At 44.5% G+C, this 17,633-nt stretch overlaps 1 protein-coding gene across 1 annotated transcript in view; it reads left to right on the top strand.

Annotated features, from left to right (window-relative positions):
* The window catches only part of LOC144933773 (adhesion G protein-coupled receptor B3-like), a 235,164-nt gene that overhangs the window by 94,775 nt on the left and 122,756 nt on the right, over window positions 1–17,633 (top strand). Inside the window, exon 3 of the mRNA XM_078858875.1 lies at window positions 2,891–3,061. Coding sequence (XP_078715001.1) covers window positions 2,891–3,061 — 171 coding nt within the window. The remainder of the gene's footprint in view (window positions 1–2,890; window positions 3,062–17,633) is intronic.

The following is a 17,633-nucleotide window of genomic DNA, read 5'->3' as shown; positions in this document are numbered from 1 at the left end:
TATAGTTAAGATGCCTTAAATGCCCCAGCAACTCTAAGTGCCTCACAACTCGTCTTAAACATTCAAAGGACACCCTCAGTGGCAGTTGTCCCTGTGTGCAGCACAATGTTACTCAAAACTGGTCTGCAAATGGGCATTGGTCTGCCAGTAGGAGGTGATAACTCCTATGTGTCATCCCAAATGAGTCATTTCTGCGGATTTTTCAAATGTGGACCATCACACCTGCACACAGTGGCCTACCCGCCTTCAAATGTTGTCCACTGTACAGCAAATACCATGACCGCCATCAAAACCACAGCGACCTCCACTCCTTAAAATCAACCAGCCAGAGCTGTTGCATAACCGACTTCCAACCGGACGGACTGTTTTACAGTATTTCCGTGATCTGACTTATGGTCTTTCTTTTGGTCTCTGGCCTTTAGGCGATCCCTCAGCTCAGGAGACAGGGTCTCCTAAGCCACCTATTACAGCCACTTTGGTGCCTCTCCTGGCTCTCACCTTTGAGCCACCCGGCCACCCCAATTAAGTTTTTATTCTTTCTCTTTAATAGAGTTCAAAAAGCCATGTTAGAGATAATTGTCTTGGACAGGTGTGTACACCAATCTTAGCAATGCTTATGTTCCTGATAGAATCAACGTATATCCACTGTAAGTGGTGTATGCATGATGTAGCATCTGTCCATGTACCGGTCATTACTGCGGGCAATATGCGTTATTAGTGGTGCCCGCTGTGTGTTTATTGATTTTATGAGTTCGAGCAGTAGTTGAAATAAGTAGGGCGTCCATAAAGGTTATTCTCTCTTACTAAATAACGTACAAACAGCGATGTAACCTGTGCGGTTAAAACGTTGGCAACATATAGCTTGCGTACACTGCTTACATTATATCTTAGTTTTTACCACTCTATGTCAAGATATGTAGCAGAGCGCCAACACAACGGTGGCCTGGCGAGGGAGGGGAGAGAGTGAAACGTGTAACATTCTTAGAACGTGAAGTTCTTCAAATATCTTACGCGTAAGTGAGAGAATTCCAAGGGGTATTTTGGCAAATCGCTGCCGGGATCGCAGAGCATTTTGCACTGCGATTTTGAAAACCGGGAGGAGGGTACGGTGGCAAGGGGGGGGGGGCACAAACATTATGGAAATGCACTCTGGTACTCCGCCCACGTCCTGGAGAGGAGGTTGAATGAGCTGATGCAGTCGTGCGTGGCGCGTGGGTCCACGAATGTCGATTCGATGAACTTCGCCAGCACTGGGTATTCTCCGCCACGGCGCAGTCGACAACATCTTGCACGAGATTCTAACAAACGCAGCCTCCTTGCACGCTGAATGCCTGCGCTTGTGTTTGAGGAGTGGATTACGAAGGTTGCAGCGAGCTCTGAGTTACGATGTGCAACAAACAGTGGAGCACGATGTTAAAACCTGAGGCTAATCATATTTTGCAGATCAAGCAACATTTTTAGGATATTGGAAATTCGCTTTTTTTACAAGTTTAAAATCCTCGTGGAAGCATTGAACATGAGGTGCATGCCCGAAAGTCAATGTGCATGCAGGCATAATGCAAATGAAATGTCGTGTAATTGCAAATTATACCCTCTAATAATCCCAAATATTTTTGCGTTGACATATAAATATGTGACGAGAAGTCCAAAATGTATGAAGGATACCGTAACATCTTACAATACACCTTCATATTATTATTATATTAAATTATTAGAGTACTTACATTTAATGAGCACACCATGTTATCATTTAAAATGCCTCTACAGATTAATTACAGGCACATTCATTCTTAGCCTTACACCCCCCTAATTATAGGTGGCATATTTTACGTTTCATACTCTTTGGTTCTTTTGGTCACGTAGGTAGAAAATAATAATAGAGTATGGATTCCTGCAGTCACGAAAGCTTCAAATCAAGATTTTAGGTTTCATATTCATCAGATATGTAAATGACGAGACAAACCCATCACAACAGAAGAAAGTGAAGGCAGGAGGATCATAAGTTCCAATGACACACAGAACGTGTGCAAAACACTCGCCCTTTGTGCATTACACAAAACCCATGAGCGGCTTCCTAGAAGAGCTGCATTGTGGTCCTCAAAGGAAGTTTGAGTGCTCAAATTAGTCCAATTGCAAGTGACTCTCATAATCAATTGTTGTAAATTCCACATTTACTGTGGCAGGTTTCACTGTTGACATGCCACAGAGAGCTTTATAGCTCATCGGATTCCTCCAATAAAATGCATTGTTCTGATTCTGATGTTGGCAGAACAAATACAAGCACAGCCACAGGTCCGTTCTCGAAGCCAATTCCTTTTCCCTAAAAAACTGAATAGAATATCACTTTCCCCCCGTCTCTCTCTCTGCTGTTGGCACTGTTCCCCAGGACGGCGTTTTGGTATATTCCTGCTTGAGCATGTTATTTACAAGTACATTGGCACATATTGGTAGAGTGACGCGTGAAATATCTGAACGCTGTGTTACTGCTTCTCCCTTTGATTTTCCTGCCCTTTCGTGTTTGGAGTTTCCAGGGATTAGATTTGAATGGTTGTTTTGACTCAGATCACCTTGTTCGATAGGAGCAATGCCGTGCAATGGTCGTTCGATAATTATTAATACACTCTGGATATTGTTATTTGTCCGGCTTTCTGATTAGTTTGCTCATCCGATCAGAACTTTCGCTGGCACGTGGCACATTTGGTGCGTGAGGTTTTTTTTCTGTTTGCTTTGCTATACATATTGCCGCACGGAATTGCGTTCACACGCATTGACTGTCGATTATTAAAAAAAGAGACACATGAAACAAATATCGATAAACGTATCGCGAATTTCTCAAACGTCTCGTTTAGTGCACACTCCGCTGACGTGCCCGTGCCGTGTGACTCTCCAGAAGCCGTGTGGAGCGCCTGGTCCCCGTGGAGTCCCTGCTCACGTACGTGCTCGGGCGGTATCCAGTTGCGCATCCGCACTTGCCTCCCTTCTGCCCGGCCTGGAAGCGCCCCGTCGTTCTGCCCGGGAAATGCTGAACAGGGCCGGGAATGCAACAAGCACAAGTGCCACAGTAAGTGGTGGGGTACCTTGTAAGGGCAGCACATGCTAATCAACTGTGAGTAACAATCATCTTGCTCTATTTAAGACCGGAAGCAGGTGGATTGCTTCACTATTCTGGCAAATCTCCCGATGATGCTGGATGTAATTGCCAGAGTAACGTCGTACTCATATTGTAAATGTTGTGGATTTACTCTCCAACACACCGGTGGGCTAAATTAGTAACTAATTTGCGTGTTTTGTTTACGTAACAAACCAAACTGGCTGTGTCGGGTGGTAGAGGGTTACGACACATTTACACTTACGCAATCTAACCCAAAAACCCTTATTCTTTGGGTCTTTCGGTAAAGTCACGTAGATAGAAAATAATACAATTAATAAAATAATAACAATATCATGACGTTTCGATCTCAACACAAGCAATCGTCATCAGGTGAAAATATAGTGGGAGAGCTGCTGAGGCAGAAAAAATATATGGCGGGAGCGCTGCTAAGGCAGGATGTTATAAAGGTTTGAGATGGGTGTAGTGAAAGGGTCAGTGATATTTGCATGTAAATGTAAGATCGGAGAAATCTTAACAAACGAAGCTATGAGGGTGGCCATTGTATTGTGAGAGATTAGCATGTCAATGTAAGCCATTTGCTTGTAAATGTAAGATCGGAGAGAGCTCGGAAAGAGCCACCACCACATCAAAGAAAGCGAACAACGGTGGCCGTGTTAGTGAATGTGACCCAAAAACCCTTATTATGGTTTACCTCTGTTGTCTTGTGTTGACAACAGCTGTTGCCCTCCTCGTTCACGGTACAAACTCAGACGAATGTCTCAGGTCGGCGCTCGGTCTATCATCCCGTCCTTTACATTCCCAGTCTCCACTGTCCCTCTTTGTGCCTCCCTCGCCCTGTGCCCAGCCTCGCTTTCGTGCCTTCTTCCTTCTTGCTCCTCTTCACTGGAGCAAACTCCCACTGCACATAAAACAATCATCTTCACTGACTAGCTTCTGTGCCTCCCTTCAAACAACCTCCATATCTTCTCCCCGAGCCTATCATCGTCCTACTAAAACTACTCCGTGCATGTGCGCCCAGCTACAACCAGGCCTACCCCAACCCTTATCACGATCCCTATCCCGACCACTACCCCTATCACTACTCCTGTCACTACCCCTATCACTACCCAAACACATATCACTACCTCTATAACTGTCACTACCCACTATCTCCACCCCTGTCACTACCCCAACCCCTCCTTAACCACTCCCACCCATCCTCCTAACTGCCACGATAACTACACCACCACTGTTAATAACCCCACTCTTTATTTCAGCCACTATCATCTTATGTACAACTTTATAATTGTTGTAAAGCATTTTGGAAAAGACGCTATGTACATTTATATCAGATTTTAAAAAAACACTGTGCATTCTAATGTAATAAAGTTCAATGCAATCCCGGAACCAGACCTCTGTAAATATCAATTCCTGCCACCACCCGAACACAGATGCCAATTCCCGGACTGTCTGGATGAAAACCAGACAGGTGACAAACAACCCGACGGAGGACACTGATTGGTTATTCTGAAGCAGTATATTCTGTACTTGTCGTGGATTACACCTTGCGCGGCTGTAAATACTGCCTTACGTTACATCTGTAATGCGAGCAAGGACAGGGTGGGCGCTGCCTCCGCACCACTCACACGGGCCGGTGTATTGGAGAGGCGGAGCCTGGTCGTCGGGGTGAGTGGGGGCGGAGACAGGGGCAGTAAGAGAAGGTGGAGTTGGGTCACGTGAGAGAGGGGATATAAGGAGAGAGCCAGAAGAGGAGGGGGAGAGAGAGAGAGTGAACCACGGAGGGAGCCACGCTGGCGGTGGAAGGAGAAATGGCGCCATTGCCACGTGGTCGGGGGTCATAGGCGTACTGGGATCCAGCGTACGCGGGGTGCGGCCAGGCCAGCGGAGCGTGCGGGATCGCACGGAGATAGAGAGGGCCAGCGGAGTGTGCAGGGTACCCGAAGGGCGGTGTGGCCAGGGCGGGTGAGGAGAGGGCACACGGAGGGGCCGACGGAGACGGTGTGGGCGAGAGCGTGCGCGGGGCGCACGAACACGGAGACGACGAGGGTCAGAGAGAGGACCGGCAGGTTGCGAGGAAGAACCCAATAAAGGACCAACGGAGAGCGACATCGTGTGTGAAGGAGTCCTTTATTACACATCTATGCCATCTTATAACAGGTGTCACTTGCTCATACTCCTGAAGACGCGTGTCCATGTGTATGTTTGTGTATGCGAATGTGTCCGCTCCTCTACCCTACGAACCCAGCAACCTGAGTTCGATTCCCGAACACAGCCAACACCAGTGACGATTATCTACATCCTTCCTGGGCATCTCCTAGGTCGACTCAGCCTCAAATAATTACCTGGTGGGATGTATAAATATCGCCACTGGGGAGACAAAGGCTGCCGGGCATGGTGCTGGCCACCTACCCCCTCGTGTGTTGTGTCGGCCTTCATAGGTGCTCGCTAACAGCACTTCCTCCTTCAATCTGTTAAATGCTATACGGGGGATCTTTGTCTTTGCAGCGTTACACCCTCTACTTGCATTGACACTGTCGCTTAGAGGAAGCTGTCACCCCTCCTCTAAGTGCACTCCTGTCAGTCTCATTTATGTGTCACTACAGCCCAGGGTGACTTGGGGAGTGATACACATTTCAGCTTGCGCTGACGCTTCTTTCTTCGTGGCTGGCTCTAAGTCTCCAAGACTCCGTGACTCCTCTAAGTGGGCCTTCGCGGCATGTGGATTTGCGCCTGGTGTGCCCTGATCCATGCAGGCTGCATGGTTCCCTTCCCGAGGCCTGTGCCTGGTGTGGTCTCCGTGGGACGGGCGGTTTCCTCTAGAGCAGGGGTCCTCAAACTACAGCCCGCGGGCCACATGCGGCCCACCGAGGGCATTTATCCGGCCCATGGTCACTAATTGGGCTGCGCTTGTGAGCACTAATTGGGCTGCGCTGGTGAGCACTAATTGGGCTGCGCTGGTGAGCACTCATTGGGCTGCGATCTGTGAACAAAACTGCAGGTGTAATTAACTTTTTAATGGCACCCGCACCAGTGTGAGCCTGGAGTAAAAGCGGAGTTCCCCCAATCAGACTGCATTGATGGGCAGTGCAGTCTGTATGTCTCTGTGTGGGCAAAGTTATTGCTGGTACTGTATATTGTTTTTGTAGCGCTGTATATATATTGGTATTTTACTAATAGCAATTTTGACTCCCTAGGACACAATGATGTCAAGAAAGAGAAAAATTTACTCGGAGTGTAGGATATTCAAAAAACAGTGGACTTATGATTACTTTTTCATGCAGTACAAGGAAAGAGCTGTGTGTCTGATATGCCAGAATATAGTGTCTGTGTTCAAAGAATACAATTTACGTCGACACTATGAAACTCAACATAAAGATAAATATGATTGTTTGGTCGGAGAAGTGAGAAAAGATAAAATATTAAAACTGAAAAATACATTAACAACTCAGCAAAATACTTTTGTGAAGCAGAAGCAGCTAAATATTTCATCACTGCGAGCAAGTTTTCAAGTTGCCAAGCTAATAGTGTGCACTGGCAGACCATTCGTTGAGGGAGAATTTGTTAAAGAATGCCTTCTTTCTGTTGCCAAAGAGATGTGTCCAGAGAAGGCCGATTTATTTAGTACAGTGAGTCTTTCAGGACCTACAATTACACGGAGGATTTAAGAAATGGGAGACAATTTCCATCAGCATTTGCAAAACTCCACAAAAAAACTTTCCAATTTTTCCTTGGCACTCGACGAAAGCAATGATGTTCGTGATTCTGCACAACTTCTAATTTTTATTCGTGGGACGAATGACTATTTCAAAGTCACAGAAGAGCTTGCTGCACTGCAAAGCATCAAAGGAAAAACTACAGGAGAGGATATCTATGCAAAGGTTTGCCAAACTGTGAATGGTTTGGAGCTGAACTGGGCTAAACTAGCCAGTGTGACAACTGATGGTGCTCCTAGCATGGTGGGGTCTAAGAAAGGAGTAATTGCTCGCATTAACCAAGAGATGGACAAACATAACCATTCTCGTCCAATAGCCATACACTGCCTCATCCACCAACAAGCGCTGTGTAGTAAATCACTGAAGTGGGACTCTTTTAACTCATTAGAGCTCATGCACTAAACCACAGACAATTTCAGGAATTTCTGTCTGAGCTAAATGTTGACTATGAAGATGTTCTGTACCACACAGACGTCCGTTGGCTGAGTCGAGGGAGAGTTTTGAAACGTTTCTAGGACTTACTTCCACAGATTACAGCTTTTCTGTTTTCAAAAAACAAAGAAGTACCAGAGCTCAATGATGCAGAATGGAAATGGCACCTTGCCTTTCTGACAAATGTAACAGAGCTACTCAACAGTTTCAATGTGCAACTTCAAGGAAAGGGGAAGCTCATCTGTGATATGCAATCACATGTCAAAACATTTGAAGTAAAATTAGGCCTCATCAAACAAGTGAAGGAGGAAAACTTCTGCCATCTCCCCACAACTCAAAATCTGTTAGCGGAAAAACCATTGGTTGCATTCCCAAACAAAACATGTGTGGATTCACTGGAAAAATTGCAAAAGAAGTTCCAATTTAGATTTAAAGAGCTTCATCTCCATGAACAGGACATACAGCTTTTCCGTAACCCATTTTCTATTGACATTGAAAATGTGGATACAATTTACCAAATAGAACTGGCTGAACTGCAGAATTGTGACTCTGAAAGACGCATTCAAGTCAAGCAGCCTTCATAATTTCTATGCATTTCTCCCCTCTGAGACATATCCTCATCTCAGGAACCATGCACTCAAAATGGCAACCATCTTTGGCAGCGCTTATGTCTGTGAACAAACTTTTTCCAGAATGAAACATTTGAAATCTCCAACCAGATCTAGACTAACGGATGCACACTTGCATCACTTGTTACGACTAGCAGTGACAAATATGGAACCGGACATTGACCATCTCATTAGCCAAAAGCAGGCCCATAGTTCCCATTGAAATACTGGCAAGTTTGTTGATTTAACTTTACTTGTTCTTCATTTTAAATATTGTATTTGTTCCCGTTTTGTTTCTTCACTTCAAAATAAGATATATGAAGTGTGCATAGGAATTTGTTCATAGTTTTTTTTAACTATAGTCCGGCCCTCCAACGGTCTGAGGGACAGTGAACTGGCCCCCTGTTTAAAAAGTTTGAGGACCCCTGCTCTAGAGCAACCTGCAGTGTCCCTGCCACTGTGGGGCAACCACTCGCTGTCTTGGGCACTCAACCTCCGCCGCTCAGCCGCATGGCCTCTCGTTACCGATACACAAGACAACAGCAAATGCTGTTCTTCACTCAGTGGTGGTGACATAACGACAGCCCTTGCGCCAAGCGAGGTGTACTGTAAGGGCATGTCAAATGCCAAAGGCTCACTGGCGGGAAGTCACAGGACAGACGCAGGTGTTATTATCACCACGAGCATTGCTCACACTGTCCACGGTTACAGCCACACACGCCTGACCGTCTGCACGCCTTCCGGCGGAAGCAGTTTAGTTCCCAACGGTGGACTGGCAGCCTTTTTCTCCCTCCTGAGCGTTTGAACTTTCCACATCGCCTTCCAAATCAACTGTCTGTGGTTTCCAGAGATTTGCTGAGGTGGGGTTTTCAGTTCCCTGCCTCCACCAAATGGGATTTGGCAAGGCGACACCTGTGCCCCCAGGACCTCTGGTACATGCTTATAACACACGAGCACTCACACGCCACATAGAAACAAATAATAACCCCTTCAGCGGGAAACCATCTGTGGTCATTAAAATGAGTGATGCCACTTTTTTGCGAGAAGTCAGCTATTGGATTATACAGACTTACCCGGGAAATGTGTACTGGCTACTGCTAACTCAGGGCCACTGAAGGAAAAGATCGCAAGGAATTAACTTTGTCCGTGGATCACAAAGACAAAGATACCCCGTATAGGCTTAACATACTTGTGGGGCAAGTGCTGTTAGTGAGCACCTATAAAGGCCGACACGGCACACGAGATGGTGGGTGGCCAGCGCCACTCCCGGGTGCTTTTTTTCTCCAAAGTGGCGATGTTTACACACTGCACCAGGTACTCATTTAAGGCTGAGTCGACCTAGGAGATGCCCAGGACCGGTTCAGGTGATCGTAACCTGTGTTGGTGGCCGTGAGCGGGAATCGAACTTGGTTCATCGGGTTCGTGGCACAGCACAGCGGTAACCCCCTACTAGACTACCGCTCCCCTGTAGATGTGAGTGTGTTATAGATCTTAGCAGTGGCATTCAAGATCGTTGTCGCATTTCAGAAGTGAGAAAGCAGGCGAACTTTTAGAGTTGGTGGTTGACTCTTTTTTTGTGGACGTCCATTGCGACTTGGCTGCATTCCCTCTTGAAGGTTTGTAAGAATCCGCTGGTGAATTTAATGAGGCTTCTCATCGCCACCCATTAATTATGCAATGGGTGGAGATCAAATTGGTTTTCCATGAGATACATAAATTACCTGCCATTAAATGAACTAATCAAACGGTTATGAATTGAGCTCTATCTCTAAGTAATATTTTTGGCCCATACTTAGAAGCCAGACATATTGGGTGCCACGGTGACAAGATGTTAACTATCTCGCCTGGTATATCGGCGGTCATGGGTGAGATCCCAACCCTGATGCCTGTATATTTGGAGTTTGCATGTTCTACCCTTGGTCGCGTAGATTTTTCTCCGGATCCTTCAGTTTTTCCATCCACATTTAAAATCAACGCGCGTTTAGAGTATTTGGCTGATATACATTTGCACATGATAAGCCACTTCGTTGAGCTTTCATTTGTGGCCACGTCTGTGTGAAAAAGCTGTATAGCTCAGTGGGCCTTGCCTGGTAAAATAAAATAATACATTTGTAAGAATAGTAATAGTTAGAATCTTCGAAGAGGTAGGAGTATCCACACTTTACCCCACTACACGCAACCTCTCAATTGACTTCTTGTGCTGCACCCTTTTACACTGCTGGGTGTAGAGAGGCAGCTTGGATTGAAGAAACGTGGCCCATACTGGTGTAGTGACATTGCAAGATGTCACTGCAAAGTGCCGGCCCTAGAGAGGCATGGCATGCGATGAAACGACATCGCGGACACCACTATGATGTGAGTGTAGTACCGGCCCTAGATGGGCTCGGTCAGCGCTGATTGATAGTGCTAGATGGCATCTCGCTTGGCATGCAGTGCCAGCCCGACAGGATAGGGTGTGGAAGTACCGACCATAGGAAAAGGGTTACTAAAGGCCATGGCACTCCGGTTGACCCGAGAGGACACATGACCGGTTAAGTCTACAAAGGATGCCCCAAGTGGGGGCTAGGGGTGTTCACGTGGTCGTGGTCCAGATCCTGCTCGAGGGTTCTGGAAGGTGGTCGTGGCCAAGGGCGGAGCCAGCCACGCCGCAGAGAATATAAGCCAAGTCCCCCAGAGGGATCAGTGTTGTTGTTCATCTTGAAGAAACCTTTGTTTACGTCCTACATTCTACCGAGTCTCCAACACGTGGACCTGGACCCGAGCTGTGGTTCGGTCCGTAGTAGCTAGTTATGTTGTGATTAGTGTAGTTAGCCTGGTGGTCAACACCTGGCTAACTATACCAGTTACGTTGTAATTAGTGTAGTTAGCCTGGTGGTACACCACCATAGGTTGTTCTTCTGTTAAGGGGCAGTTACCCCGTGTGTTAGTGTTAAATAAATGTGTTGCCTCCAAGAGTACGTCTGCCCCTCAGTTGAACCCACTACACTGGCACTAGAAATGTATTGCTACAGAAGGATACTGCATCTAGCTAGACCCAAAGAGTGACCAATGTAGAAGTAAGAGAAAGGTTGCACATAGAAGAAGACAACCTGATGATGCAGGTAGTGATGAGAAGGAAACTGTAACTATTTGGAAACATATGTAGGATGAACAACAACAGGAAAATTAGAAGTGTGTTGTTCAGAAAAATGGAAGGAGCCGGAAATAAAGGAAGATGTAACAGAGAGTGGCTTGACGACTTCAGAGATTGGTGCCAGAAATATGTGGCACTACTTGAGAATACTGGCACAAGACAGGGGAAAGTGGGAACAAATGACGAAATGTGCAGTGGGCACCTACGGGGCAATCTGCCCATGGATCGTTATGATTATAATGCTCCATTGTTTCAACTTAACTTGCAAAGTCTGGGTTGCAAGTCCAACGTGATAACCATTAACACCATGGCAGCATCTTGTGTCCATACACAGTTGTGAATACTTCTTGAGTTTAGATGTAGGTGGAGGTACGTATCTGAGCATGCGCATGTAAGTATATTCACCTTTTTTAATCCAACTCATCTAATTTAAGTCTTAATATAGTCATATTTACCAACAATCGTTGCTTGGTAGAACAAAATAAAACATTCAAAGTGATTTCCTGCTCAAATGGGACCTGAGATCGTGATGGAAATTCTACATTCCTGTGTCAGAATAGGGTCTACTCATAAGACAAGCACCACTGTTGACTTTCCCACAAAGCGGGGCTCATCTTATAGGCCCCATAGGGATGATAGGTTGAGTCAACACCCAATCAGGAATGTGACTCGCAACCTTCCTTCTCTGAGCTGTGTGCACTACCACTGAGCCACCTAAATGGAACGACTATCGCTTAAAGTGTTGATCGGCGGTCGGACTCACATTTGACCCAATTGATCCGTTTGGATAAACAATTTTTCATGACGGAGTTGTTAATTTTTTTTCTTCAGAAAAAACGTAGTTTCTCAAAAAATAGTGACAGCTCGTTTCAGTGCAACACCTCATTGGTTAAGTTTGGCAGGAACCAACGTTTTCTTATAATAGGGTTTTCCCCTTTTTTCAACGGTTTTACTTAACTTGACTCCTATGTTTGTCGTGGTCAAATCTTGTAATCAAAATTTAGTCTACTTCCTGTTGTCCAATCAATTCGAAATTTTGCACACGTACTGAGATCCGGTGAGAATGCACGCCTATATCGCTACTTTAAAGCAATTTACATTTTGTATGGACGCCTTATTATTTATATATATTTGTGTAGGTAAAAAATTCCGCGGTCCCTAAACTCTCGGACCAATCAGTTTCAAGGACAATGCATATATTATCAGAGTATGTTTTTTGTTTGCATTCTGATTAATGCAAACATGATTCCTTGTAAAAGGTTTCAGTTTGGTGTTTTAACATCTTAACACCTGTTTTGTTACTCTTTGGTTCTTACGGTAAAGTCACGTAGGTAGAAAAATAATAGATCACGACGTTTCGATCACAACACAAGCAATCGTCATCAGCTGGGACAACTACAGCAGGAAAAACACTGCTGAAGTAGGCGAGAGATCTGCCGTGGCACGAGGTTATATAGGCCTCGGCAGTGGGGGGGGGAGAGAGGAGGGGGGAGGAGGCAGGGCAGAAAGTGGACCCCGCAGCACCTGTTTTGTTGCAGTAAAAAAGGGGAAAACTCTATTATCATATTTTGGTACTGGCAAAGGAGGTCCCACAACGTTTTCTGCTTGGGTGCTTATCCAAAGCAGTAATCACGGGAGTGGACAAGGCTGTGACAAAGTCGGCTGTAGTTATGCACTAGTTCCTTTATCAGGGCTGATTATTCAGGTTTCAACCTGGTGGAAGTGTAATGTGAGGATATATCCGGCTCACTGACATATCACAACTCGTCATAATGATGATTGGCTCTGCCACTAATCACAACAGAAGCCTAGGGGCGTGGCCCTGACGTAATGAAAAGGTGACAGCTGTAAGGATTGGTTCTGCTGGCTTTGGCCACAGCCAATGGGGAGAGGAGTCAGGGTAGTGGTCCCGGGAGCTTACGAGGGGGCCTGGAATATTCCATGGAGGCTAACGAGGATTGGCAGAAACGTACCACGTGACCCGGGTATTAAATAGGGGTGGAGACCAACGACACGTGGTCAGAACGGGAACGAACAGAGGAAGGGGGCTACGCGGGAGCGGGGCTCCGGGTTGCCACGTGGCAGTGTCTCTCTCTCTCTCTATCTGTCCCTCTCACGCTGCCTGTAAGCAGCGTGAAGGAAAGCTGTAATACAAGTTGAATAAAAGACGGATTCCAGAAGTCGCCTCAACGAGCTTTATTACAGAAGGATTAATTTCGGCCCTTGGTGGCATACAGCGTATATAGAGTAGTCATAAGTCGTTATGGTTATTTGGGTGTAAAATTATAAGATTGTGACAGGTGGAAAGAGTAAAAAATCTGCAAAGGTTACACTTAGCTGCATTTTAACGCAGGTCTATTGTAAAACGTATTCACGTTTGCATGCTTTGTCGTTACATCTATTTGACTAAGAGTGTGAGGAGCTAAAAAAAATATTTAAAGCAGGTTCATGAATGGGAACGAACGGAAAATGGTGAGGCGCTGAACCAGTGATGCGCACTAAATGGTGTTGCTGCATTATAGAGCATTGGCACCTTAATGGAGAGACCACGAAGAATCAACTGTTGATTTCTCGGTCTAAAATTCGGTCAGCACTTTTCAGGTGGTGTTCACTCTGTCAAATTTGCAGGGATGGGAATGGCTGTTGGCTATGCAGCTACCTCATATGGACAACAATAACACATCAGCACGATGGATTGTGGAAATTAGCTTGCTAACATGCACATTTGATAGGCTTTCTCTAACTTTCTTGCAAAATTTTACCATGAGCCCATGATGCCGATTTTATCATAGCCATTGCAGTTAGAGTATATTAAGCTAATACATGTTCATGAATAAACTTAAGACGTAGGTTAGAACCTGCTCTTTAAGTACTGCGCTACGAACCTGGTGACCCAGGTTTGATTCCTGCTCATGGACAACACCAGTGACGATTATCTGAACTGGTCCTGCGCCTCCGCTAGATCGACTCAGCCTCAAATAAGTACCTGGTACTTTGTGTAAACATCTTGGGGTACTGGCCACCCACCCCCACTTGTGCCATGCCGGCCTTCATAGGTGCTTGCTAACAGAACTTCCTCCTACAGTATGTTAAGGCTACACGGGGGATCTTTGTCTATGTACTCTTAACTTTAATTGCTTACTTGTTCTAACTTACTTCTAACCCCGTTAGAATAGAGGAGGTCGTGGTTCGATCCAGACCATGACACCTGCTGTATATGTGGAGTTTGCATGTCTCTCTCCCCGTGGCTGTGTGGATTTTTATTTGGGTCCTTTAGTTTTTTCCCTCCACATTCAGGAAACACGCGTTTAGAGTATTTGGCTGCTATCAATTTCCACGTGATAAGCCACTTTGTTGAACTATCATTTGTAGCCAGGTCGCTTCTGAAAAAGAGCTATACGGCTCAGTGGGCCTTACCTCGTAAAAAAATAAATTGTTGAAAGAGTAAATAGTTTAATAGTTTTAAAGTCCACAAGGTTCACCCTAGCATAACAGCCCTATACGTACCTTTGTTTGGCACTTCAAGTCCCAGGGATCACTCTTACTTATTCTTAGACATTTCCACATGAGTCCAAGGATGCAATGGTTTCCGAATCTCAAACGTTTGCATTTAATGTTGAAAATCCTAACTTTGCCTTTAATTTTGCTGTCTCAGGAATTTCATGGAGCTCCAGCAATGTATGATGTTCACTCAAACATGAGAATTATCGAGATATCACATTAACAGATATATATGTACTCTTTGGTTCTTTCGGTAAAGTCACATAGAATGAACATAAATTAAATAACAGAATACGACGTTTCGATTGCAACACAAGCAATCGTCATCAAGTACACATAGAAAGACACAAGCAGAGAGACAACAGAGAGAGACACGCACATAGGCACACAGAGAAACACCGCCTTTGTGTCGAGGCCTTAAATAGAGAGAGGGACGGGGTACAGAGAGAGGGGAGGTTAGAGAAATTAGCATGTCAATGAGAGAGTTGTGTGGAAATCCACCCGTAGCGGCCGGGGGAGAGAAATAACAAATGGAGAAAACAAACTAAACAAGCCTGGAAATTTAAGAGAGAGAAATAGGAAGTTTGAGAAAACAAACTTAGATATATATGCTTAATGAATTATCATAAATGAACATAAAAGATAATGGGGCAAATCAAACAAATTTGCAGGTGTTTGTTTCACTATCAACGAGAAAAAAGTGTGTCTTCTGGGTTGGCAGCACGAACTTTAGTTGCGCAAATGAGTTTAGCAAACTGTTCCATGCAGACATATGAGCAGTTATTGCCTGGTAAGTGGATTTTTCTGTTTCCTTCTACACACAATGGATTAATTCTCATGGAAATTGGAAAATTATTCCAATGTAGAGCGCTACTGAAAGAGAGTCTCAGAGAAGCTTTCCTGGAGAGGTATTAAGATTAATGGTCATCATCAGCAGCTGCTGCCACAGTGGTTTTAGTCGCAGCAGCAGCAACGTGGTCATCATCATAGTTGGAATCTTCATCTGCATTATTGTCAGTGCAGATAATAAGATGCGTTTAGCTCCTACCCTCAACCAGTTCCACATTAATCATTTATCGGCACAAAAAGTAACGCTTAATAGGATTCATTTTATCACCCACAGTGAAGCCTTCCAAGGGAATTCTCTTATCCATGAAAAACCCTGGGGAGTGGGAAGCATTAACCTCTGGATGTTGTTGTTTAACAAGCCTGCATCTGCTGATGATACCTATAATGTGAAAACTGATCCAGCTCTTGCAGCATTAACACAATCTGCTTGATTGCATTGGTCTGGAAAACTAAAAGTCTGATGTATACTATACAATAGTTGTATTTGTTTGGTAGACAGAATAGAGTTATGCTGGCATTTGGATTAAGGGAATTTCTTTTGGGTGGATTTGGATAATAGGATTTGTGGATACAAGACATTCCGATAAGAGGGTTTCACTCCATACAGTGACATTGTCTTGAGTATGCCTCTTGTTTTGTTACCTATTTCAGTGCTCATAATATAGGTGTTTTTGTTGGAGAGCAAATCCACAACATTTACAATCTGAGTACGACGTTTCGCCAGTAATGACAACTAGTATCATCAGGCAGATAGCCAGTTTTGTGGATACATTTTCCTGTTTCGTTCCTTAAATATATGTGTTGATGTTATTTGTGAGCACACTTAAACCTTCTGCTTAGTTTAGATATGTGGATGACACATTGGTGGTCTGGCCACACAGCAAAGATACACTTAACAAATGTATCAATCATCTTGACTCGCAAAACCCGTCCATTCAATTGACCATGGAAGCGGAAGTTGTCAGAACTCTCTCATTTCTGGCCTAATTGGTAAAATAACACTCAGCGTTTAACAACAGGAAATGCACACTGACGCCTATCTGAATGCAGTCACACCATCACCCAGCACATAAATCCTCTCTCATCAAGACGCTCATACATCGGGCTAAGAAACTGTCAGACGGTAATAGTCTGAGAAGCGAAATTAAGCATGTTAAAGAAGCGCTGCAATTGAACGGTTACAAAGATGCACAAATCAACAAGGCACTGAATGCCAAAATTAAATCTAATAACACGAGAGTTGAAACTGACCGAGTAATTAAAACTGTTAAAATACCGTACATTGCAGGAGTAACTGATACACTCGCCAAATTTTTGAAGAAAAAAAACATTCGAATCAGATTTGGCACGGTACATAAAATACAGAAAATAATATCTGGTACTAAAGATGTATTATCGAAGCTAACAACCTTGTGGCAAATGCTATGTTGGGCAGACAGGACGAATGATCAGCACGAGACGAAAAGCAAACCAAAGGAATATTAAATACTCCCAAATACAACTGTCGGCAGTGGCAGAATATGCGTGCCGACAAGGACACTCAATTGATTTTGATAATGTTGAAGTTCTGTGCAAATCTAGTTACTACTGGCCAAGACTAATTAGAGCATCCATCGAAATTGAGAGAAAAATAAAAAAAAATTAACCCGTAAAAACAAAGTTTTTCACTATAAATCCTTTATATGCGTGACGGCTACAGTCATCTCGTCCTCTGGCTTGAGATGGCTGCCACCTATGGGTCAGATGATTGCCAGCCACCATTAAGCAATTGGTAATTAAATATAAAAAAAAAATCCTAAAAAGTGTAACATTTTGGGGAAAAAATTTCACGAAAATAAATTGTCACGCACAACGAGTCTGTGTGCAAAATGTCAGCTCGATTGGATCACGGGAAGTGGGTTAAAAAACGACCGAAAGATTTGCACGGTCGTAAGCGTGCAAGCAAGCAAGCAAGTGAACTTAATATAAAGGATTTAAAAATAATCGTTCAGATAGCTACAGGCTTAGTGCTGCTTGGAAGCGAATCATCAAATAATATATTGTTTAAATGCATGCCTATACAGGTCATCATACGTCAATGGGGATTACCTGTACACAGACAATAACAGATACTGCTATTTTAATACACGCAAATGACAGGAGGTACAAGAACAATGTGCATTCATAATGTGCGATGATTACCATATGAATCACCCGACCGGTAATGGTTACCCATTGTCATTTATATGCATTCATTAATCCCCCCGCCCCCTTCGCACGTGAAGGGCTCACAATTGACGTCATTA

This window comes from Lampetra fluviatilis, chromosome 8 (assembly GCF_964198595.1).
Source record: "Lampetra fluviatilis chromosome 8, kcLamFluv1.1, whole genome shotgun sequence".
NCBI lineage: Eukaryota > Metazoa > Chordata > Hyperoartia > Petromyzontiformes > Petromyzontidae > Lampetra > Lampetra fluviatilis.
This window is presented reverse-complemented; position numbering and strand designations above follow the sequence as displayed.